Below are 25,687 nucleotides of genomic sequence, written 5' to 3'. Positions count from 1 at the left end.
GTATTATTTATACTCACCCTGTTTTTTGTTACACTGATGCACGACTCACTATGCTAATTTGGTATATAAGTTACCCCCACCCCGGTAGTGACGTGTAAAGGACTTGACAAAGCGCTGCGGCGCGAAAACGTTCGTCTGCCTCTGTTACTCCCGCACCTATTCCATCTATCCCTCCCTGTGATGTTGAGCTGAATAAAGCTGCTGTCACGCAAGAACCTACGACCGGTGAGTGCTTTGACTGTATTTCTCTGCACATTACATAACTACCATAATACTGCTCCTATATACAAGAATATAACTACTATAATACTGCTCCTATATGCAAGGATATGACTACTATAATACTGCCCCCTATATACAAGAATATAACTACTATACTATTACTACTATTACTACTACTATTTTGTTTCTCTCTTTTCTCCGTGTATTGCACTCCTCCTGGTGAGACCCACATGACCGCAATTAGCAGGAGACACCTGAGTGCACATGGTTTTAATCCCTCCTGTCTTTTCCCATTCTGTTTGCTGCAGCTATGGTGAGCGCAATACCTTATCCAGACTTGTGCTGCTTGGGGGCGACCTTCTCCGCCGGCGGTGCTGGCTGGGTTCTGGTGTGGTGTTTTTGGGTCTGGTCCTGTGGCATGGGGGTCGCAGGGCCGTCCCATGGCCCCCGTTCCCTGGCTGTGCACGCCTGCGGGGTTGGTGGCCACTGACTGGCACGGTGTGGACTTAGTGTAGGGACCCATGTGTATCAGATACCGGCACGAGGTACATGGGGCAGTATGGCTTGATCAATTCATACACAAAATTCTGATGTGTTTTTTATTTAGCCAAGCGGCACTAGTATCAGCCATAGGTGTGAGGTGCAGCACTCTGTTTCTTCCCTGAACCGCATTTTGTTTCTCTCTTTTCTCCGTGTATTGCACTCCTCCTGGTGAGACCCACATGACCGCAATTAGCAGGAGACACCTGAGTGCACATGGTTTTAATCCCTCCTGTCTTTTCCCATTCTGTTTGCTGCAGCTATGGTGAGCGCAATACCTTATCCAGACTTGTGCTGCTTGGGGGCGACCTTCTCCGCCGGCGGTGCTGGCTGGGTTCTGGTGTGGTGTTTTTGGGTCTGGTCCTGTGGCATGGGGGTCGCAGGGCCGTCCCATGGCCCCCGTTCCCTGGCTGTGCACGCCTGCGGGGTTGGTGGCCACTGACTGGCACGGTGTGGACTTAGTGTAGGGACCCATGTGTATCAGATACCGGCACGAGGTACATGGGGCAGTATGGCTTGATCAATTCATACACAAAATTCTGATGTGTTTTTTATTTAGCCAAGCGGCACTAGTATCAGCCATAGGTGTGAGGTGCAGCACTCTGTTTCTTCCCTGAACCGCATTTTGTTTCTCTCTTTTCTCCGTGTATTGCACTCCTCCTGGTGAGACCCACATGACCGCAATTAGCAGGAGACACCTGAGTGCACATGGTTTTAATCCCTCCTGTCTTTTCCCATTCTGTTTGCTGCAGCTATGGTGAGCGCAATACCTTATCCAGACTTGTGCTGCTTGGGGGCGACCTTCTCCGCCGGCGGTGCTGGCTGGGTTCTGGTGTGGTGTTTTTGGGTCTGGTCCTGTGGCATGGGGGTCGCAGGGCCGTCCCATGGCCCCCGTTCCCTGGCTGTGCACGCCTGCGGGGTTGGTGGCCACTGACTGGCACGGTGTGGACTTAGTGTAGGGACCCATGTGTATCAGATACCGGCACGAGGTACATGGGGCAGTATGGCTTGATCAATTCATACACAAAATTCTGATGTGTTTTTTATTTAGCCAAGCGGCACTAGTATCAGCCATAGGTGTGAGGTGCAGCACTCTGTTTCTTCCCTGAACCGCATTTTGTTTCTCTCTTTTCTCCGTGTATTGCACTCCTCCTGGTGAGACCCACATGACCGCAATTAGCAGGAGACACCTGAGTGCACATGGTTTTAATCCCTCCTGTCTTTTCCCATTCTGTTTGCTGCAGCTATGGTGAGCGCAATACCTTATCCAGACTTGTGCTGCTTGGGGGCGACCTTCTCCGCCGGCGGTGCTGGCTGGGTTCTGGTGTGGTGTTTTTGGGTCTGGTCCTGTGGCATGGGGGTCGCAGGGCCGTCCCATGGCCCCCGTTCCCTGGCTGTGCACGCCTGCGGGGTTGGTGGCCACTGACTGGCACGGTGTGGACTTAGTGTAGGGACCCATGTGTATCAGATACCGGCACGAGGTACATGGGGCAGTATGGCTTGATCAATTCATACACAAAATTCTGATGTGTTTTTTATTTAGCCAAGCGGCACTAGTATCAGCCATAGGTGTGAGGTGCAGCACTCTGTTTCTTCCCTGAACCGCATTTTGTTTCTCTCTTTTCTCCGTGTATTGCACTCCTCCTGGTGAGACCCACATGACCGCAATTAGCAGGAGACACCTGAGTGCACATGGTTTTAATCCCTCCTGTCTTTTCCCATTCTGTTTGCTGCAGCTATGGTGAGCGCAATACCTTATCCAGACTTGTGCTGCTTGGGGGCGACCTTCTCCGCCGGCGGTGCTGGCTGGGTTCTGGTGTGGTGTTTTTGGGTCTGGTCCTGTGGCATGGGGGTCGCAGGGCCGTCCCATGGCCCCCGTTCCCTGGCTGTGCACGCCTGCGGGGTTGGTGGCCACTGACTGGCACGGTGTGGACTTAGTGTAGGGACCCATGTGTATCAGATACCGGCACGAGGTACATGGGGCAGTATGGCTTGATCAATTCATACACAAAATTCTGATGTGTTTTTTATTTAGCCAAGCGGCACTAGTATCAGCCATAGGTGTGAGGTGCAGCACTCTGTTTCTTCCCTGAACCGCATTTTGTTTCTCTCTTTTCTCCGTGTATTGCACTCCTCCTGGTGAGACCCACATGACCGCAATTAGCAGGAGACACCTGAGTGCACATGGTTTTAATCCCTCCTGTCTTTTCCCATTCTGTTTGCTGCAGCTATGGTGAGCGCAATACCTTATCCAGACTTGTGCTGCTTGGGGGCGACCTTCTCCGCCGGCGGTGCTGGCTGGGTTCTGGTGTGGTGTTTTTGGGTCTGGTCCTGTGGCATGGGGGTCGCAGGGCCGTCCCATGGCCCCCGTTCCCTGGCTGTGCACGCCTGCGGGGTTGGTGGCCACTGACTGGCACGGTGTGGACTTAGTGTAGGGACCCATGTGTATCAGATACCGGCACGAGGTACATGGGGCAGTATGGCTTGATCAATTCATACACAAAATTCTGATGTGTTTTTTATTTAGCCAAGCGGCACTAGTATCAGCCATAGGTGTGAGGTGCAGCACTCTGTTTCTTCCCTGAACCGCATTTTGTTTCTCTCTTTTCTCCGTGTATTGCACTCCTCCTGGTGAGACCCACATGACCGCAATTAGCAGGAGACACCTGAGTGCACATGGTTTTAATCCCTCCTGTCTTTTCCCATTCTGTTTGCTGCAGCTATGGTGAGCGCAATACCTTATCCAGACTTGTGCTGCTTGGGGGCGACCTTCTCCGCCGGCGGTGCTGGCTGGGTTCTGGTGTGGTGTTTTTGGGTCTGGTCCTGTGGCATGGGGGTCGCAGGGCCGTCCCATGGCCCCCGTTCCCTGGCTGTGCACGCCTGCGGGGTTGGTGGCCACTGACTGGCACGGTGTGGACTTAGTGTAGGGACCCATGTGTATCAGATACCGGCACGAGGTACATGGGGCAGTATGGCTTGATCAATTCATACACAAAATTCTGATGTGTTTTTTATTTAGCCAAGCGGCACTAGTATCAGCCATAGGTGTGAGGTGCAGCACTCTGTTTCTTCCCTGAACCGCATTTTGTTTCTCTCTTTTCTCCGTGTATTGCACTCCTCCTGGTGAGACCCACATGACCGCAATTAGCAGGAGACACCTGAGTGCACATGGTTTTAATCCCTCCTGTCTTTTCCCATTCTGTTTGCTGCAGCTATGGTGAGCGCAATACCTTATCCAGACTTGTGCTGCTTGGGGGCGACCTTCTCCGCCGGCGGTGCTGGCTGGGTTCTGGTGTGGTGTTTTTGGGTCTGGTCCTGTGGCATGGGGGTCGCAGGGCCGTCCCATGGCCCCCGTTCCCTGGCTGTGCACGCCTGCGGGGTTGGTGGCCACTGACTGGCACGGTGTGGACTTAGTGTAGGGACCCATGTGTATCAGATACCGGCACGAGGTACATGGGGCAGTATGGCTTGATCAATTCATACACAAAATTCTGATGTGTTTTTTATTTAGCCAAGCGGCACTAGTATCAGCCATAGGTGTGAGGTGCAGCACTCTGTTTCTTCCCTGAACCGCATAACTACTATAATACTGCTCCTATATACAAGAATATAACTACTATAATACTGCTCCTATATACAGGAATATAACTACTATAATACTGCCCCCTATATACAAGAATATAACTACTATAATACTGCTCCTATGTACAAGAATATAACTACTATAATACTGCTCCTATATACAAGAATATAACTACTATAATACTGCCCCCTATATACAAGAATATAACTACTATAATACTGCTCCTATATACAAGGATATGACTACTATAATACTGCCCCCTATATACAAGAATATAACTACTATAATACTGCTCCTATATACAAGAATATAACTACTATAATACTGCCCCCTATATACAAGAATATAACTACTATAATACTGCTCCTATATACAAGGATATGACTACTATAATACTGCCCCCTATATACAAGAATATAACTACTATAATACTGCTCCTATATACAAGAATATAACTACTATAATACTGCTCCTTTGTACACGTTGTAGAGACATGACTTTTGTTATCATGTGTTTTTTCTGTCTGTCGATCTCCTAATATTTGCTCCTGGTCACACATTACCAAAACACAACTTAAATCATTAGGACATGAATTCCTGAAAGCTATGACTACAGGTATTTGCTGACTGGTTAGGCTAGGTTCACACTGCGTTTTCAGCATCCGTTTAACGCATCCGTTTTTTGCAAAAAACGCATGAAAAAGGGATTGCAAAAAACGGATTCATTTGTGTGCATCCGTTTTTCCATTGACTTCCATTATAAAAAAAAACGGATCCGTTTTTTTTGACGGACAAAAACGGACAAAAAAACGTTGCTGACCCTATTTTTCTGGACGTTAAAAAAAACGGATCCGTTAAACGGATGCTGAAAACGCAGTGTGAACCTAGCCTTAGTGAGAGGTTATACAAATACACAGAGTGACTTTAAAGTTTGCACATGGGAATTGAGAACAATGTATCATCGCGTCTGTCGGATCAGATAAAGGTACGGAGAAAATGTACAAAATACAGTACAGTACAGTACACCTAAGATGTTGGAAAAGTTTCTGCTTTACAGTAAGGTACAGGTCACAGACAAATGTACAGTGACCAGTGACACCAGTATATAGATAACACAGCAGCTGCAGCCCCCATATGATAGGGTCTGGAAATGTTAACGTTGATGACATGGTACACTCTGTTTGATCAAATAGTTTGCTAAGATCCTCACTTTTTAATATCTACAGAGCAGGTGTTTATCGTGTGTACACTGGGAGGAGTATATACGGTAGGCCCTTGCACCTGTAGGTTGCTGCTGCATTTTATGTTTATTTTTGTTCATTGTGTCTATGTACTTGATGCTTTCAATAAAGCACGTTAGTAAATTATGTTTAAAACAGCTCAAACAAGATGGCTTCCCCCATAAGAATATACTAAAAATAAAAACACTATCTATCTATCTATCTATCTATCTTCTATCTATCTATCTATCTATCTATCTATCTATCTATCTCCTATCTATCTATCTATCTATCTCCTATCTATCTATCTATCTATCTATCTATCTATCTATCTATCTATCTATCATCTATCTATCTATCTCCTATCTATCTATCTATCTATCTATCTATCTATCTATCTATCTATCTATCTATCTCCTATCTATCTATCTATCTATCTATCTATCATCTATCTATCTATCTCCTATCTATCTATCTATCTATCTATCTATCTATGTCCTATCTATCTATCTATCTATCTATCTATCTATCTATCTATCTATCCATCTATCTCCTGTCTATCTATCTATCTATCTATCTATCTATCTATCTATCTATCTATCTCCTATCTATCTATCTATCTATCTATCTATCTATCTATCTATCTATCTTCTATCTATCTATCTATCTATCTCCTATCTATCTATCTTCTATCTATCTATCTATCTCCTATCTATCTATCTATCTATCTATCTATCTATCTATCTATCTATCTTCTATCTATCTATCTATCTATCTCCTATCTATCTCCTATCTATCTATCTATCTCCTATCTATCTATCTATCTCCTATCTATCTATCTATCTATCTATCTATCTATCTCCTATCTATCTATCTATCTATCTATCTATCTATCTATCTATCTCCTATCTATCTATCTTCTATCTATCTATCTATCTATCTATCTATCTATCTATCTATCTCCTATCTATCTATCTATCTATCTATCTATCTATCTATCTAATCTATCTCCTATCTATCTATCTATCTATCTCCTATCTATCTATCTATCTTCTATCTATCTATCTATCTATCTATCTGTCTGTCTGTCTATCTATCATCTATCTCCTATCTATCTATTATCTATCTATCTATGCATATCTAATAGAAAAAGAATATCTATCTATCTATATATTTTTTATTTATCTAGGAAACAACATAAACAGAAATCTCTATATGTAGCTCAGTTACTTGATGTCACTCTGATATATTGAACGCCAGAATTGTGCAGCCACTGGTACATATCCTGCAGTCTTGGCATATCTTGGATGTCATCAGTTTTTTCTTTTAACTTTATAACAAATTCAAAATCTTTCATACATGAACAATATTTAAAGAGAATTTTGTCAGCTGCAATTCCGGTTCTAAACTGCAGACGCTTTTAGATAGCTGTTAGGACAAGGAGATCCATGATACCTATTATGGGGGGAAAAAATGACTGTACTTCTACAGAACTAACACTAGAGGGCAACCTTGTTCAATAACATGAAAACTGTATCATTGTAATTCTAGCATGTCATTTTTGTGTCATCTCCCTTTCTACTGCCTGCCTCATTTACAATAGCAGACTCATTCTCAATGTTTTTGTTGGTCTCTATCACTTCTTACATTGTGTGAGTGTAAGAGCAGAAGAGATATATTGGATCTGCCAAAAAATATACTGTTACATAGCAAGCTGTAAATCAGCAATGACCAGAAGGTGGCACTCTTAGCTCTCCCTCTTTTTTTCCTTTTGTTTTACTTTTTTTTTTTTTTTTTTTTTTTGTTTATTTCTCCTAGACTGGGCAGTTACTTTGTGTTATTTCCTAACCCTATGTGGTCAGTGCAGAGGAATCACTTCCAACTGAGAAAAAGACTCTTGTGAGGTTTATTTGTCATGTTGTTATATGGCATTCTGTTGAGCCTAGGGCTGTATACCAGGTAAGTGCTCGCACTGTGTGTGATTGGAAATCCTGCAAGCTATATCCATTATAACAGTAGGAAAATGTTGGCATGGGTTGGGGTACAGTTTAGAAGAGCCGAGGTCAATAAATCATAGACATGCTGGTTTATGGGAAGAAGTGAAGCTTCAGCACAGCAAGGATCTTCTGTTCTTTGTTGATTATGACTTTTAAAAACTGTAAATTGCCTGCAAATAACTAGAGAGGTTACTGATATACATTATGTGAGATCATTACTAAGTGCAATGTAAAGAAAGGATATGCAGAATAGCTCTCACATCTCTTTATAGGAAACATTGGAAATGGCTGTATATATATCTACCCTTATGGTGATAATACGGAGGTTGCTAAATATCTATATATCTATATATAACTACTATAATACTGCCTCCTATTTACAAGAATATAACTACTATAATACTGCTCCTATATACAAGAATATAACTTCTATAATACTGCTCCTATATACAAGAATATAACTACTATAATACTGCACCTATGTACAAGAATATAACTACTATAATACTGCCTTCTATGTACAAGAATATAACTACTATAATACTGCCTCCTATATACAAGAATATAACTACTATAATACTGCTCCTCTATACAAGAATATAACTACTATAATACTGCTTCTATATACAAGAATATAACTACTATAATACTGCTCCTATGTACAAGAATATAACTACTATAATACTGCTTCTATATACAAGAATATAACTACTATAATATAACCGTATTTTGTTTCTCTCTTTTCTCCGTGTATTGCACTCCTCCTGGTGAGACCCACATGACCGCAATTAGCAGGAGACACCTGAGTGCTCATGGTTTTAATCCCTCCTGTCTGTCCCATTCTATCTTTGATAGCTATGGTGAGTGTAATACCTTATCCAGACTTGTGCTGTTTGGGGGCAGCTTCCTCTGCCGGTGGTGCTGGCTGGGTTTTGGTGTGGCATTTTTGGGTCTGGTCCTGTGGCATGGGGGTTGCAGGGCCGTTCCATGGCCTCCCTTCCTTGACTGTGCTCGCCTGCGGGGGTGGTGGTCACTGACCGGCACAGTGTGGACTTAGCGTAGGGACCCATGTGTATCAGATACCTGCACGAGGTACATGGGGCAGTGTGGCTTGATCAATTCACATACAGAATTCTGATGTTTTTTATGCAGCCGAGAGGTACTAGTATCAGCCATAGGTGTGAGGTGCAGCACTCTTTTTCTTCCCTGAACCATAACTACTATAATACTGCTCCTATGTACAAGAATATAACTACTATAATACTGCTCCTATATACACAAATATAACTACTATAATACTGCCCCTATATACAAGAATATAACTACTATAATACTGCTCCTATATACAAGAATATAACTACTATAATACTGCTTTTATGTACAAGAATATAACTACTATAATACTGCTCCTATATACAAGAATATAACTACTATAATACTGCTCCTATATACAGGAATATAACTACTATAATACTGCTCCTATATACAAGAATATAACTACTATAATACTGCTCCTATATACAAGAATATAACTACTATAATACTGCCTCCTATGTACAAGAATATAACTACTATAATACTGCTCTTATATACAAGAATATAACTACTATAATACTGCTCCTATGTACAAGAATATAACTACTATATTATTGCTCCTATGTACAGGAATATAACTACTATAATACTGCTCTTATATACAGGAATATAACTACTATAATACTGCCTCCTATGTACAAGAAAATAACTACTATAATACTGCTCCTATATAAAAGAATATAACTACTATAATACTGCACTCTATCTACAAGACTGTAACTAACAATAATATAATAACTAGGATTCATGGGGCCCCATAGCAAAAAACTGTATTCCCTCCCCCCCACACACATGCTGTCCGGGGGGGTAGAGCTGTTAGTGAAGCTATCATGGAGGCAGGCCACGCTGCCATAAGGCCCCATGTCAGCTACCTGGTTTGCCTCCCTTGTAGCTACGCCACTGCTGCTCCCTATGTACAAGCAGTTTTATAATTTCTGATGGACTCTCTTTATCCACGATAGTAAAGGGTGATATAAAAAGGACGATTCACTCTATAGAGTTCCATGATTTATGCCGTTCGTACTGTGAGGCTTCAGTGACAGATCGTTCATAGTGACAATTAACCGGTAATGATCTGTGCAATACTGAACAACTTGTTTTAATTAGATATTGGAATTTATTTTTCATTACTGACAAATCCTGGAAATATTAAGATAAATATTCCTTTTTTTTTTCATAAAAACTTTTACTTGTGTGTAGCTGTCAATCCCATGAAGCTGCCGCCCATCAGAGTCTCCCAAAGAGGAGATGGGAGAGATCTGTGGAGAACACTCCAGAACCTGTAGATTGTGTTCTCTCCGGATGGTCCTCCTGGAGCTCATGTGACCCGTGTCAAAAAAAGAGAGTAAGTGCAACACAAATTTCCAAATGATCCTTTTACAAAGGAGTCAGGAGCTGTATACCTGAAGCCTCAGTGTTGGCTCAATGTAAATGAGAGGTCACTCTGTAATAGAGTCCATTGAGCAGGCTCATTGAGTATCGCTCAGCAGTGCATGAGGTCAGTCAGCTGCCAGTTCATAGAGAAAGCTGCAAAATTATGTATTCTAGGAGGCGTGGATAGGAGGGGGACCTTTTGTTAATACTTATTAGGCCATTTTATCAGGATATATTGGCCTTAAATCTAATGAATTTATTACACCAAGCAAGGGGTGGACCATAATTTGTGAGTATGCCACTTAAATTGTCCCCAATGGGAGGGATTCATCAATTTTCCAGTATATGCTTTAGTAGTTTTATATAAAAAAAATATTATCACATTCCAAAACAAGACAGAAAGTAGCAGACCTTTTCATCTAGGTCTTCTTCAACAGCCCTTGGACTTTACCACCACAGCTTTATCTATCTGATTTCAGAGTAAATTCTAACATTGGTACAACCCTTTTAAGTATACCCCGCCCCTGCGGTTCCCTACCTCTTGTATCTTTGTGTATTGCTCTTCACACAGTGCTCATACACGCACATGAGCGAAGTGCATAAGGCTTCTTCAGAACGGCTCCTGGACTCCACTACTGCTGCCTTGCCTATATAACTTGACAATAAATTCTAACATTGGAGTATCCCCCGCCCCTGAGGATCCCTTTCTGTAATATCTCTATGACTGTGCTCTTTACACAGTACAGATACACCCAGATGAGCCAAGTCCCGCAGTTCCAGGGGGACCCCTGCTATGTAATAGACAGACAGGAGGAGAGCTGCAGTACCAACACCATGTGTAGGAACACGAAAAGATGTGAAGGCTTCCAGTGTGTAGAGTCTGGTAAGTATTCACCATAACGTATAGACGTCCATAATTCATCCTTCATTCATAGGTCAGACAACTTTTAACAAGTAGATGGATTCAGGGTTGGAATGACCCATCAGAGAAGAGGAGTATCCTATGGAGAGTTAAATTATATCAAGTTACAGGGCCCTATCACAGCTATACCCATTAGGCTTATATATATATATATATATATATATAGACAACCCCCTCTAGTGCTGACCATGATTACGGCAGTAGTAGAAATTACTATACAACTTCTACTGGTCATGGACTTTCTACTTAATGGTTGAGGGGTCTTTGTCTTGCTAGTTGCAGGACACCCCAGCCCAGCCCCGAATGTATTATTTTGGGGGCTTTGACCTACAGACACAATGTAGCCCTGGCTATGGGTAACATTATATCTACTTGGTTGAAATCAGACTAGAACATTGGGTCATTAAGTGATGCTAAGAGCAATGAGAGGGGCCTAGACAACCATAACACCAGTGCTACAAAGAGTGGTGGCTTGATTTCAATGATAAAAACATTTCCACTGTTCCTGGGTCCATCACAGAGTAACAATTGTTGGATTTAGTGTTTTGGCCGTTGAATGGTCTTTCAGATATTGAATATTTTAGTCTCTCAATACTGATTATTCTCCTTAAATTTTCCTCTTGTCAGGAAAGTGCATCACGCGTCGGCTCCTGTGTAACGGCGACAATGACTGTGGCGACATGTCGGATGAGAAGAACTGTAAGGTCGTCCGGAGTTCGTGTACCGATGAGATGGAGCAATACTGGGCAATAGAGTATCTGGCAGCAGGGTAGGTGCCCTCCATGGGACCTGGGATGATCTTAAACCAAAGTAGAAACATCCTACACTGATCCTATGTAACCAGAACTCAAAGTGAAAGTTTAGCCAACACTAAGAGGTCTAATGTCCATGTATTTTTCTATCAGATGGAGCTCAATTTTTTTTTAATACAGATCTCTTGGATAGACATAAATTTTATAATTCTGCCTGCCCACAGTCACCACTAGGGGCAGCTTGTCAGCTTTTCATATACAGTGCTTACATTGGATGCAATACCAAATCTGTAGGCAATAAGCTCTTCAGCTGCCCCTAGTGGTGGCTCTAGATGCACCATATATAATGAATCTGCAGTGTAATTCTTGCAGAAACACTGATCTAATCCCCAAATCCCAAATCTTTATGCATTTTGAGAGATGCAGATAAAATGGCTTTACTTTTTACATTAAACTACAATATAATGCCTGAGCTCCCATCTCTCACAATACAGAGCAGCAAACTATTCTCTGTACAGATGGGAGGTAATAGCTGTGAGAGCTCATAGTATGATGGGAACTGACAGACTATCTTTTCTTAGACTCAATCTACTCACCAATAACCGGGAAGGCTTCGTATTAGATCACCGCTATTATGCCGGAGGCTGCTCGCCCCATTATATCCTGGGGACCAGATTCAGGAAGCCTTATAATGTGGAAACTTTTAGTCCTGAAGTGAGTATGAGTGGCACCACAAAACAGTGTATAAGGTGTATGAGATGGACTATACAGTGATATTTCAGCATAGTCTACTATTTTGGAAGCAGTGGAAAACATCCCTGGGTCACGAGTTACAGAGTGTGAATATATTCAGTGTCTCCTTCTTCCTTACCATGTCCTCATGTCTACAGCTTCCCTCTGTGTCTATTCTTCCCTCCAAGAGGAATCCTTTCCACGTCCTCTCTCCTTTATGCTTTCTTCTCTCTTCCATAGCTTTACCTCTATATCTTCTATCATTGTCAGATCTCCATTCTCTTCTCTCCCATGTCTTCTCTCCATGTGTCTCTTGTGTCCCATGTCTTCTCTCCATGTGTCTCTTCTTTCCATGTGTCTCTTCTCTCTCTCATGTCTTCTCTCCACGTGTCTCTTCTTTCCCATGTCTTCTCTCCACGTGTCTCTTCTTTCCCATGTCTTCTCTCCACGTGTCTCTTCTTTCCATGTGTCTCTTCTCTCCCATGTCTTCTCTCCATGTGTCTCTTCTCTCCATGTGTCTCTTCTCTCTCATGTCTTCTCCCCATGTGTCTCTTCTCTCCCATGTCTTCCTTCCATGTGTCTCTTCTCTTTCATGTCTTCTCAATGTGTCTCTTCTTTGACCTATGTCTTCTCCTTATGTCCGTTCTGTCCATGTCTTATATTTTCTGTCTTCCATGTCTTCTATAAATCTCCTCTTCCTCCTCTGTCTTTAGTCCACTCTCAGTGTTGGCCCTCTTCTCTCTTACATGGCCTCTCTTTATGTCTTCTCCAGATCTTTTCTCTCCCTCCTTCTTTATGTCTATGTTTCATTCTCCACTCTCCCATCTGTCATGTCTTATCTCTATTTCTTATATCTTCTCTCTTTCATATCTTATTTCATGTCTACTCTCTTCCTCTTCTATGTATTCTCTCCATGTTTTCTTCCTTCTTTGTGCCATGTCCTCTCTCAAACTCTTCTCTCCACTTCTGTTCTCTTAATGCCCTTTCTCAACACCTTATATAATCTCTCTTCCATGTCCTCTCTCATGTCTACCTCTTCTCTCTCCAATGTGTTCTCTCTACATCTGCTCTCTCCTCTTTTCCATGTCCTCTCTCATGTCTGCCTCTTCTCTCTCCTCCATGTCTTCTCTCTGTGTCCACTCTCTCCTCTCTTCCATGTCCTCTCACGTCTGCCTCTTCTCTCTCCAGTGTGTTCTCTCTACATTTACTCTCGCCTCTCTTTTATGTCCTCTTTCATGTCCGTCTCTTTTCTCTCCAGTGTGTTCTCTCTACATCTGCACCCTCCTCTCTTCTATATCCTCTTTCATATCTTCCTCTTCTCTCTCCAATGTGTTCTCTCTACATCAGCTCCTTCCTCTCTTCTATGTCCTCTTACATATCTGCCTCTTTTCTCTCCAATGTGTTCTCTCTACATCCGCTCCTTCCTCTCTTCTATGTGCTCTTTCATATCTGCCTCTTCTCTCTCCAATGTGTTCTCTCTACATCCGCTCCTTCCTCTCTTTTATGTCCTCTTACATATCTGCCTCTTCTCTCTCCAATGTGTTCTCTCTACATCAGCTCCTTCCTCTCTTCTATGTCCTCTTACATATCTGCCTCTTTTCTCTCCAATGTGTTCTCTCTGCATCTGCTCTCTCCTCTCTTTCATGTCCTCTTTCATATCTTCCTCTTCTCTCTCCAATGTGTTCTCTCTACATCCGCTCCTTCCTCTCTTTTATGTCCTCTTACATATCTTTCTCTTCTCTCTCCAATGTGTTCTCTCTACATCAGCTCCTTCCTCTCTTCTATGTCCTCTTTCATATCTGCCTCTTCTCTCTCCAATGTGTTCTCTCTACATCCGCTCCTTCCTCTCTTCTATGTCCTCTTTCATATCTGCCTCTTTTCTCTCCAATGTGTTCTCTCTGCATCTGCTCTCTCCTCTCTTTCATGTCCTCTTTCATATCTTCCTCTTCTCTCTCCAATGTGTTCTCTCTACATCAGCTCCTTCCTCTCTTCTATGTCCTCTTTCATATCTTCCTCTTCTCTCTCCAATGTGTTCTCTCTACATCAGCTCCTTCCTCTCTTCTATGTCCTCTTACATATCTGCCTCTTTTCTCTCCAATGTGTTCTCTCTACATCGGCTCCCTCCTCTCCTCTATGTCCTCTTTCATATCTGCCTCTTTTCTCTCCAATATGTTCTCTCTACATCCGCTCCTTCCTCTCTTCTATGTCCTCTTTCATATCTGCCTCTTTTCTCTCCAATGTGTTCTCTCTACATTTACTCTCTTCTCTCTTTTATGTCCTCTTTTATATCTGCCTCTTCTCTCTCCAATGTGTTCTCTCTGCATCTGCTCTCTCTTCTCTTCCATGTCATCTCTCTTCAGTTCTCTTTCACAGGCTAAAGGCAAATATGAGTTTTCCCTTTCCCAATATGAATCGTACTCAGACTTTTCAAGTAACGTATTCAAAGCTCATGAAACACAGACCAGCTTCGGAGTTGGCCTTATGATCCCGTCTGTGTTTGAATTGGGGTTCAGTATGAATAATATGAACTTCAAAACCTATGTGGAAAGGACATCAAAATATTCACACTCGGTGAGTATATGGTGGTCATGTGACTGCCCTGTACATTATAGAGAAAAGTCATTTCCCATAACTAGAAAATTGGCTGGTGTCCAACAATGGTAAAAGAGTGCCAATGTGTAATGTCTACAAGTGTGTAAATCATATGATATTGCACTTACATAATTCTATGTATAGGCTGTATTAGGAAACTAATATGATGGGCCATGTCCCCCACATCTCACATCTTACTATAGGGGCCATGCTTGTGTCTTATTTGGGGCTAAGGAATCAAGCTGTAGTTGGATTCACCACCATACCCCATGGGCCATTGGACCTTAGGTTACGCGTCCTTTGTTAGGATGGAGAACCAACATTTTCCATTGCCCCGTTTGGTATTTACAGCCATGACTAGGCAAAAGTATGACCACATTGACCATATGAAAGTATCTTCTGGATGAGATGGTGTTCTTGGGCCTCAATGCAAAATCTTTAACAGGATCCCATACCTACCTTGCACCATGTATGATATAGTTGTCTTCTCGTGTAGCACTTAATGTGGGATGAAACTTTTTTAACCCACTAGAATTATGGCCTGGTCTAAAAAGAGGCCCTCGTATGAAATAACATCATGTTCTAGACTAGATCCAATTCTAGCCCACTCTCCCCATGTCCAGGTTCTAATTTTCTAGTAATGTTTTGTTCTGGATATTTCAGAACAGTTTATTTATCCACGCACGATCTGACCTAGAAGTGGCGAAGTACAAACTCAAAGCCCGAAACCTGATGCTTCATTCAGAGTTTTTCCAGAGAGTACAGCAGTTACCGATGGAATATGTGTACGGAGAATACAGAGACCTCTACCGGGATTACGGGACACATTTCATTACGGAGGCCTCTCTGGGCGGAGTGTATGAGTATACACTGATCCTAAATGAGGAATCCATGAAGAAAGAAGGTAACTGAAATATTTTCTAGAATCGGTGTTTATCATAATCACGATCTGGTTAAAGGGGCCAACCCAGATCAGAAGTTGTTTACAGGATAGAAGATCAAGCCCCGTTCCTTAGTTTACAGATTAAGGCTATGTTCACACGTTGTATGAGACTGGCCGTTCCGTGACCGGAACGGCCGGTCTCTGGCCGGATCATCTCGGCCGGTACTTAAGTACTGGCCGGGTGATCTTTCCGGCCGCGGAGCTCTGATGCGGGCGCATTAGGGCGCGCCCGCATCAGAGCTTCCCATAGTCCACAGTGAAGCAAGCGGCCAGAGCCGCTCGCTTCACTGTGTGAACTGACAGGGCTTTCACTGAATTCCGGCCACAGAAAACTGACCTGTCAGTTTTGTTCCGGCGCCGCATGGGCTTCCGCCCGGAGCGTGTGCGATGTGTGTACGTTCCGGCCAGGATCCCATTCAACATAAGGCTTTGTTACACACCGCAAAACTACGGCCGTAGTTTTACGCAGTGTGAACATAGCCTTAGTTGTAACTTAGAGTTTTCCAAGTGACCATATAAAGTAATGGCCTTGTAATAGACAAGAATAAAGACTTCTTTAAATATTGGGGGGTGGAAGAATTCCCAGGAAAGACACTTCTGGCTCCAGAAGGCAGATTTTGTTTTCATTGTCCTAAATTATATGAACCTAATACATATGTGCCCTAGAAGGAGAAAGCGATCCTGGTATGGGGGCTTAGGGGGCAGCTCAGTTTCTTCCTATTGTAGATATGAAGGATTCTTCAGCTCAGGCACTAGAGAAAAAAAGAAAAAAAAATGGTCCAGGAGTTTTGTTGTCCTTCACGTCTAACAATCATCAGAAGGGTAGGGCTGTCCAACAACAAAATGGACCCTGGATGAGAGGGTATGGGATCATAAACAAGCAGTGGTTGACTTGTGCTTTCTCTACATATTTCTTTAAGGGGTACTCTGAGAAGGGACTTTTTGGAGTTGTTTAAAAATAATAACGCACACTTACCTCCCTGGCCCCTGTGCCACTGCTATCCTTCTACTCTGTCCTGCTGTTCGGCCACTTACTGGTACAGGTACTGGGCCATGATGTTTCAGGCCTGCCCAGCCAATCAGTGACTGCTGTGGTGCCCCGCCTCAGGTGCTCATTGGCTGGGCAGGCCTACAACAGCAGGACAGAGCAGTAGGATAGTGGTGGCACAGGGGCCAGGGAGGTAAGTGTGCCTTTTTACTTCCTCAAGCATATATGAAAAGAAATTCCCTTGCCTAGAGTACCCCTTTAAGTAAGGGAAACTATAAAGGCTTTCTAGAGCCCCCTGAGTAGTGATGGTTCATGGTATTAGTATGACTATGTCAGTAATCCCGCATTGCTCTCTGCTCCTGTACTTCAGAGCTCCCTATGACTCCCCACAGAATACTGAAAAACCCTCTAAATGCCTTATCCCAACAGGTTATTCCCTAGATGATGTGCGCTCATGTGCGAATGCCGCGTTCTCCCTTGGAGGCAATATCGAGGGCGTATGGGTGGGTGTCGGCAAAACGGATTCTCAGTGCAACAACGTCCTGAAGGAAATTAAAGGTAAGACGCTGCATGCCACAGCCTGGAGGCTAGAGATATAAAGGAAGATGGTTTATCCAATGAGCATGGACATCTTATGTTGCAGATAACAGATCTAATCGTAAAGTAGTGGAAGACTTTGTCGCTCTTGTTAGGGGCGGGGCTAGTGAATACGTGACCTCACTTGCATACAGAAACCTTCCGACCCCGGAGCTAATGCAAGAATGGGGAGACGCCGTACTGTATAACCCAGAGATCATAAACATCAAGGTATTGCAATTCTAATAGGCTGTTTATATTGATAACTATCTGTAATTACAATGTACTACAAGTTGCATATAATACTGCAGAGCCTTGAAGGAAGCATCAAACAAAGGTACAGTACTTCCAGAAACAGCACCATCCTTGTTCTCAGTTTGTAAAGGGTATTGCAGCTTAGTTTCATTGAAGTAATTGGTGCCAAGTTTTAAAGGATATGTCTCACCGGAAAAAATTTTTGCCGATAAGAGTCAGATACTTAAACTTGTACTTTTATTTTAATCTCTTTCTATTTTCTGACTTTAGTTTTTTTTTTTATTTTACTTTTTGTACATTGTTTTGGGGGCTGCCATGTTGCCTGGGCTTTTCTTAACAGCATTTAGTGACATGCTTTACATCAGGCCTCATGGACATAGACGGCAAAAGACAGACTCTGTCCCCTTGAGATGAATGGGAAGCATCACTGAGCGTGCTATGTGACCTTTGAAAAGGTTGTTCCACAGGGAGCTGGTATTGTCTTGGGCTATGTTCATACTACGTATTAGACCGGAACATATTAGTCACGGAACGGCCGGTCTCTGCAAAGATCATCCCAGCCAGTACTTTTGCGTAATGTGAACATAGCCAAGTTCTGATGCTATCTACTGGTGTCAAATGTTGCTGTAATGCTGTACAGATCACTTTACAGCAGCCTCCTCTTATCACCACAAACAGTCCTCATCCCAATGTACCACAAATGCACCAAACTTTTAGTGCCGAATATTGGTGTAAGTGATTTCAACCAATAGGGGGATATCATTAGACAGTAGAGTCCAAAGATGCACCAAATCTATCATATAGCGCCTAAATCTCAGGCAGTCTGGCGGCTCCTCCCCGCATTGATACATTGTAACAAAAATGCAAGTATACAAGGTATATTAGTTCAAGTGCTTCCTTTGTGACTTCTTACATTCACAGTAGTGCCTTCTCCTGTTTCTCAATGTCCCTCGTGTAGGCCAGCCCTTTGTATGAACTTGTAACAATAAATGATTTCATTGGTGCAAACACCTTACAAGAGAACATGAAGCGCGCCCTGGAGGAATTCGAGAGGGAGACCAGTTCCTGCCGCTGCGCACCGTGTCGGAACAATGGCATGGCAGTGTTCACCGGTAAGAATATTCCAACATTTACTTTTCTGAAGAAAATGAAAATTTGGGAAAAATGTAATTTCTTCTATGTTGTAAACATCCATTGACTCTCAGGGTGCTCTATCTAATGGGGTTAAAAATGATCCTCTAGCTATAGTAAAGGTGTCAAACTCACGGCCCTCCTGCTCTTGCAAAACTACAATTCCCATCATGCCTGGAGAGCCACAAGTTTGGCGCCCCTGATAGTTTAGGTGATATGTATCTGACTAATTGGGGTCCCATTGCTGAGATGCAGCTGAAGTTCCTCTCTGTGTCTCTAAAACTGTATGCTGTGAGAGGGGGGAGGGAGAAGCAGAGGGAGACTGATTGGCTTAGTGCACACATCACACCAACGACTCCTCCCATTTTTTATAACAATGTACAACTAACTTGATATAACTTATCTGGGGTTCATCCAACTAGATCAGATTTTTTTTTACCTTTTGTACTTTGTATGTAGTTTTTTCTAATGATACTGCAGTAAATTATTACAGTCTGAATGGGAGGGTGTTAGATCATATTGGTGCATTGTGACTCTAAGGGTATGTTCAGACTAAGGAATCCGCTCGGAGAAGTCCCAGCGGATTCCGTCGCTTATACCGTCGCTCACGGCCATGCGCACCTCTGCCCATGCCATACACTCCATTCTATGGATGGGCGGATTCCGCCGTCCGTCCAAAGAATGAACCGGTTCATTCTCTAGATGGATGGCGGAATCTTGTGTAGTCTATGGCACGGGCGGAAATTTAGCGTGATCCACATGTATTCCTTAGTGTAAACATACCCTAAGTTCCCTCCGGAGGTTTGGAACATGCAGGGGTGTAGTACAGGACTGTAGTATCAGATTACACACAGGATATGGACATTCCCTTTAATTTGGATTTAATATAACAATTACTTTTAGAGCATTTTGTGCCTGACTCCTATGTAGGAGGATTAATAACTTTTTTTTCCTCTTCGGTCTTTACAGAAAATCGATGTGAATGTGTTTGTCCATTAGGGTTCAAAGGCTCAGCTTGTGAAATCAGCGCGAGGCCAGGTAAATAACTAGATTGGTCCATATAGGGTCTCTGTATGACTTATATATTTATTACTAATGGAAACATGGTAGAGTCACTCTTCATTTGGGGGTGAAATCCATGACTCAAGAGCTCCCATTGTGGGCAGAGCATTAGCCCCACTATGTGCAGATAACCCGTGAGGGTTCCCATTAGAAATGAGCAAGCTTTTCAAAAGTTCATTTCAACAGGTTCGCAGAATTTTAATGTAAAGTTCGAGTTCCTGCCAAATCGAACTTTAATGAATCACTAGAGATCAGCGAATACGATTCGATCGAGATGGTATTTGATCGAATATTGCGGTATTCGAAAGATTCGAATTCAATCAAGTAGTGTGGCGAATACGCGGGAAACATTCGAAAGCCCTCCCATCGCACTTGGCTCTTTTTTTAATCCAATCTCCATGCAGGAAGGCAGTGAGGGACCCTGGGAGTACGCACGCAGCACGAAAACGGCATCTACCCTCATTGGATGGCTGAACCACATGACCTCGAATCTTAAATACTTGGCTCCCGATGATAACAGCAGCAGCATCAGCAGGCGTATTCATTCCAGTACCCTGTGTGTACAGTTGACTCATAGTGTCCCTGGTTTAGCCCACTAAGGGCACATTATACATATTGTTCCAGCAGCCCACTAAGGGCACCTGATATATACTGTTCCAGTAGCCCAGAAAAAGGCATGTCATACATACTGTTCCAGTAACGTTCGTACAGCATGATGCGTGATACGCGGGAATACCATGATGCGCTACAGACGCACATTGGAATCATGTATGTAAGGCTGCGCAAGAAATAAGAACGAAATGTGTGAACATTGCCATAAACGTTCATAAAGCATTCGCAAATATTTTTCCTTCTCAACTGCGGAGAGTGGCATTATACTGCGATTTTGGGGTGTTGGGTGCACCCAGGCATGCTCCCCCTAATGTCCCAGTGTCATTCCGGAGGTGTTGGCATCGTTTAGGGAGGTTTCATTGGGGACTTGGTGACCTCCAAGTGGTCGAATTTGGATTTCCAAGTGCCGCTAATTTTTTTCCCATAGACTATAATGGGATCGACTATTTGTTCAAATAGTCGAATTTTGTTGCCTATTCGATTTGAATTCTCAAAGCTCGAATATTTCACTACTCGCTCATCTCTATGAATCACACTTAAACAGCTAAACAGTTGCAGGCGTTTAACTGTTTTACTGCGGTTTCAAAAGTTCGCCTGTCATACTTACCTGTCCACACTTCCCCGATTTCTTTCTTCTCTAGTGCAGTCCCATCTTTTCCGATGACAGCAAATTCAGCCATTCACAGGCTGACTGGGGTGGAACAGCACTGTGGCCAGTGATTGGCTTAGCGGGCTGTCACTCTTGTCTCTAGAGTGACAGCCCCCTTAGCCAATCACTGACCATGGGTGCTGTCCGGCCTCAGTCAACCAGTGATTGGCTGAGTGGGCTGTCACTCTTGTTTCAGGAGTGACAGCCTGCTCAGCCAATCACAGGCTGACTAAGATGAGACAACACCATGGCCAAAGATTGGCTGAGCAAGCTGTCACTCTACAGGAAGCTGAAGACACCGTAGAACCACAAGAAAACACAGGGGAAGTGCGGACCGGTGAGAATATCTTTGGGAGGCTCGACTCGTTTATTTTTAGTTCCCATTATCTCATACCCTATAATGCGGGTGTAGCAGTCCCAGCCCAACTCTGGTGTCAAAGAGGACCCAAAGGCAACTCCAACACATAGGAAAAGCCTGGATTTATGGGGCCCTGCTACAGATTTCACATTGGGGTCAAGGAGCATCATTTTACACCTTTACCCCCTAACATTTTGACTCTATACATGATGACTGCTTTAGCTCACCCAATGGCACAACCAACACACAAAGACTCATTGGTTAAACACTGCAGGGACTCAAAGTCAAATATGAGGATCAACCATACTATTTTCCCATAGATAATCTTGCGTTTTCCATAATCCTTCCATAACCATTATAAGAACGTCCTTTATATGATATCGACCATGATCGGATCCACACATTGCTAGCCTTTTCTCATAGATTAAATTTTGTTGTATTTTTAGCTCCAAAAATAGATGGAAAATGGAGCTGCTGGTCAAGCTGGACAACATGTTCGGGGAGAGCTCAGAGGAGGGAGCGTCAGTGTAATAACCCCTCTCCACAAAACGGAGGCCGACCGTGTAAAGGAGCCGCTGCTGACACTAGGAGCTGTTAAAGAATACTTATTACTACCAAACTTTCTCAAGTGTCTATTCTTTCCCATTCCCCAAAGTAGTGTAAAACTTAGAAGACAAGGTGGAGGAGGAAGATGCAGCTGCAGTTTCTGTGTCTGTGAGACTGCGTGCTGCGAGAGGGGGAGCAGCAGGGAAGACATGTGATTGGCTCATGGCACACAGCTCTGACATCACAAAGTGAATCCTCTCATTAGATTTTTATGCTTTTCTATTGTAAACATTATTTTTGCTGTTCATTAAATTAGACCTGGTTTTCCCATTGCATCTTCTGATGTTTTTGTGCTAAATATAGTGCCGGTGTAAGAGTAAAAGATGGCTAAAAATATTGACTACTAGAGATTAGTGCAGGGGTACTCAACAACTTTTAGTGAAGGTCCACTTACCGGGATCTATAGTCAGGTGAAGGTCCGAGCTGAACATCAGTAGGAAATGTGTTTTGTTACTTTTCACAAACGTTCAGCTATTTACGTACAGAATTGCTGCTTATTAGCGGGAAAATTGGCATTTTTTTCTCTCTCACCAGCACTTTGATATTAGGTACAAAGGGGGTGACTGCCCTGGTAGTATATAGCCCCCTGTTGCTCCCCCAGTAGTGTATAGCCCCCCTGTGCGCTCTCCCCCAGTAGTATATAGCCCCCTGTTGCTCCCCCAGTAGTATATAGCCCCCTGTGCGCTGTCCCCCAGTAGTATATAGCCCCCTGTGAGCTCCCCTAGTAGTATATAGCCCCCCTGTGCGCTCTCCCCCAGTAGTATATAGCCTCACTGTGCTCTCCACCTGTAGTATATAGCCCCCTTGTGCTCTCCCCCTGTAGTATATATCCCCCTGTGAGCTCCCCCCTGTGAGCTCCCCCCAGTAGGATATAGCCCCCCTGTGAGCTCCCACCAGTAATATATAGCCCCCCTGTGAGCTCCCCCAGTAGTATATAGCCCCCCTGTGAGCTCCCCCCAGTAGTATATAGCCCCGCTGTGAGCTCCCCCCAGTAGTATATAGCCCCGCTGTGAGCTCCCCATGTAGTATATAGCCCCCTGTGCTCACCTACTGTAGTATGTAGCCCCGCTGTGAGTTCCCCCAAGTAGTATATACCCCCCTGTGAGCTCCCCCCAGTAGTATATAGCCCCCCTGTGAGGTCCCCCCTGTAGTATATAGCCCCCCTGTGAGCTCCCCCCAGTAGTATATAGCCCCTGTGCTCTCCCCCTGTAGTATATAGCCCCCTATGCTCTCCCGCTGTAGTATATAGCCCCCCTGTGCGCTCTCCCCTTGTAGATGGCCCCCAGACAAAAAAAAAAAAAACAACCCACAACTTACCTAGCACCTCGCTCCCCTGCTGCGCCTGTCTTCTCTTCTCCAGTCGGTCTGGCCCCCGGCTGATACGCGCTCTCTGGGGACGTCCCGGGGATTCCCCAGCAGAGCGCGCACCAGTGACCTCAGTGTACGCCGCCGGCCTGAACTTCCGGGATGTTCAGGCCGGCAGCGTACACTGAGGTCTTTGGTGCGTGCTTTGCTGGGGAATCCCCGGGACGTCCCCAGAGAGCGCGTATCAGCCAGGGGCCAGACCGACACTGCCCCCAGCCCCACAGGCATACTGACATCTAAGGACAGTATGCCTATGGGACGGGAGGCTGTGCGGTGGGGAGCGGGACCTCCTAACCGCCCTAGGACGGACCGGATCTGGGGCGGTTAAGAGGTCTGACCAGGTGTCCGGACAGCTGGCCTCCGCGGTCCGGGTTCGGACCGCGGTCCGCCAGTTGAGGACCCCTGGATTAGTGTATCTCAAACATGCTAGAGCCCAATCGTTCGGCAAGTTGAATGCAGCCCTAGGGAGTCTAGGAAATCATGGATACAACTTATGGCCTATGCTTGTATCCATGTTTTCCAGGCAGCCTTGGGGCCGCATCCAACTTCTTCAGCCACCGGTATGCAAATGCTGCACGCTTGGGTTCAGATGTACTTTAGGGAGCTTGAGGTTAGCATGCATATCTGCAAATACTCTGATGTATACCCCTGAACATACAGCCTGAATCTGATGAGAATGAGGCCTAACATCCATACACACACATACCACTTACTGCCTGCTCTTCTTCTCTACTGCTCCACACTGAGGACCTTAAGGTCATGTGATCCATTTTGTCAGTGATACAAAGATGAAGAAATCCTGGCACTCACAACTGTAAGCTTATAAGTGATGAATCTTTATTGCGTGAAGCTGCTGTTGACGCTGTTGACAAAGACCAGTAGGTCGGAACGCGTACAGCTTCACGCAATAAAGATTCATCACTTATAAGCTTACAGTTGCGAGTGCCGGGATTTCTTCATCATTGCTACATTATTATTACATGCACCGCACCACAGATGTGACCGGAGTGCTGATGCTTTTGGAAATTGCTCAGTGATACAAAGTGCAGGGAATGACTTCTGACACTAGGAATTCGTGACACAACTGTAACTTTACTGATCTGTTATGCTCTTTGAGGGTCTACACAGTTTGGCTGGCCAAGGGGATGCATGCAGGGGCATGATCACCTATGTGGAAACTGATCAGCACCATCTCTGACAGGAGACCTAATAACAGAATGGTAAATGCCAGGGGGCCCTTAAGCAAACTATCCAACCCTGGACTAGAAAAGGTTTGTTGCAGAATGTAGAACTTATCCTCACTGCATGGACTGGAAAATGGTGACTTCTCTCATACAGATTTGGGAAGTGCTGGAATCTTGTTCATAGCGTGTTCTGCTCACAGACATTTCAGGAACACTTGAGTAAGAATCTTGAGGAACAAAAACATCTGTTCGTTATGGGGGTAAAATCTTCTCCTTGCCTTAACCATTACAGACAATCAGATTGAGCTCAGAGGCAGCTTCAGAAACTTTTGCTCGATCTGCTTGTCTCTCCCTTTGTACAGGATATTTAGAAAACTCATAGGCTCAATAGTTGACTAAATGGTGTGACTAGCAGGAGCTGAGTGAGCAGACAGGTGCACTGACCACAGTTTAGGCCCAGACTAGTTTACATTTGTTAGGCTCCAGGTTAACAGGAGCTGGACTAGGATCTGTTATTATTGGTTGAGAGACATCATGTGACCAAAGCATCTTACTTCCATATATGTGACACTGGGAGTGTTGAAGACACAGTGAGAAATGTTAACTCTTGTACTGACAATATAGTTCCGTGTATGTTGTTAAGCAGTGTGACAAGTAAAATACTCAATGCTTAACCACTTGACAACTTTATACGTAAAGCAGCTGGGAAACCGATACTGGGACATTGCAATGGCAGCTGCCAGCTTAACCAGACTGTTCAGCATTATTTGTATCTTAAGGACAGGGGACCTAGAGAAGAAGCACCATTTGAATCTATGGTTAAATTGACCTTGTAACATGGGCCACCTACCTAAACATGAACATACTGTATGGTGCAGAAAGCACCAAGAATACACTCCTCTCCTAATAGTTATATAAAACACAAACAAG

General features: G+C 44.0%; 1 protein-coding gene across 2 annotated transcripts; it reads left to right on the top strand.

Annotated features, from left to right (window-relative positions):
* The first annotated feature begins 7,403 nt into the window (after window positions 1-7,403).
* On the top strand, window positions 7,404-22,481 carry C8B (complement C8 beta chain). Of its 2 annotated transcripts, none has more exons than XM_069981315.1 (12): window positions 7,404-7,523; window positions 9,857-10,001; window positions 10,772-10,913; window positions 11,580-11,721; window positions 12,286-12,418; window positions 14,810-15,007; window positions 15,692-15,932; window positions 17,389-17,517; window positions 17,603-17,766; window positions 18,749-18,902; window positions 19,891-19,959; window positions 22,049-22,481. In XM_069981315.1, exons 1-12 carry the CDS (start codon window positions 7,480-7,482, stop codon window positions 22,198-22,200), a joined length of 1,713 nt encoding a protein of 570 aa, XP_069837416.1. In that variant the 5' UTR covers window positions 7,404-7,479; the 3' UTR covers window positions 22,201-22,481. The 2 variants fall into 2 exon arrangements, with proteins under 2 accessions (XP_069837416.1, XP_069837417.1); XM_069981316.1 differs by lacking the exon at window positions 7,404-7,523 and adding an exon at window positions 8,228-8,421.
* Window positions 22,482-25,687: the final 3,206 nt, after the last annotated feature.

Source organism: Dendropsophus ebraccatus, chromosome 8 (assembly GCF_027789765.1).
Source record: "Dendropsophus ebraccatus isolate aDenEbr1 chromosome 8, aDenEbr1.pat, whole genome shotgun sequence".
In the NCBI taxonomy this organism is placed as follows: Eukaryota; Metazoa; Chordata; class Amphibia; order Anura; family Hylidae; genus Dendropsophus; species Dendropsophus ebraccatus.
Note: the sequence above shows the minus strand (reverse complement) of the source record. Positions and strands in the feature narration are given on the sequence as shown.

Coding starts and splice junctions, on each gene's coding strand:
- C8B (XM_069981315.1), top strand. CDS start 7,480: ATGTTGTTATATGGCATTCTGTTGAGCCTAGGGCTGTATACCAG. Junction 17,767..18,748: donor CAGAGATCATAAACATCAAG/GTATTGCAATTC, acceptor TCCCTCGTGTAG/GCCAGCCCTTTGTATGAACT. Junction 18,903..19,890: donor TGGCATGGCAGTGTTCACCG/GTAAGAATATTC, acceptor CGGTCTTTACAG/AAAATCGATGTGAATGTGTT.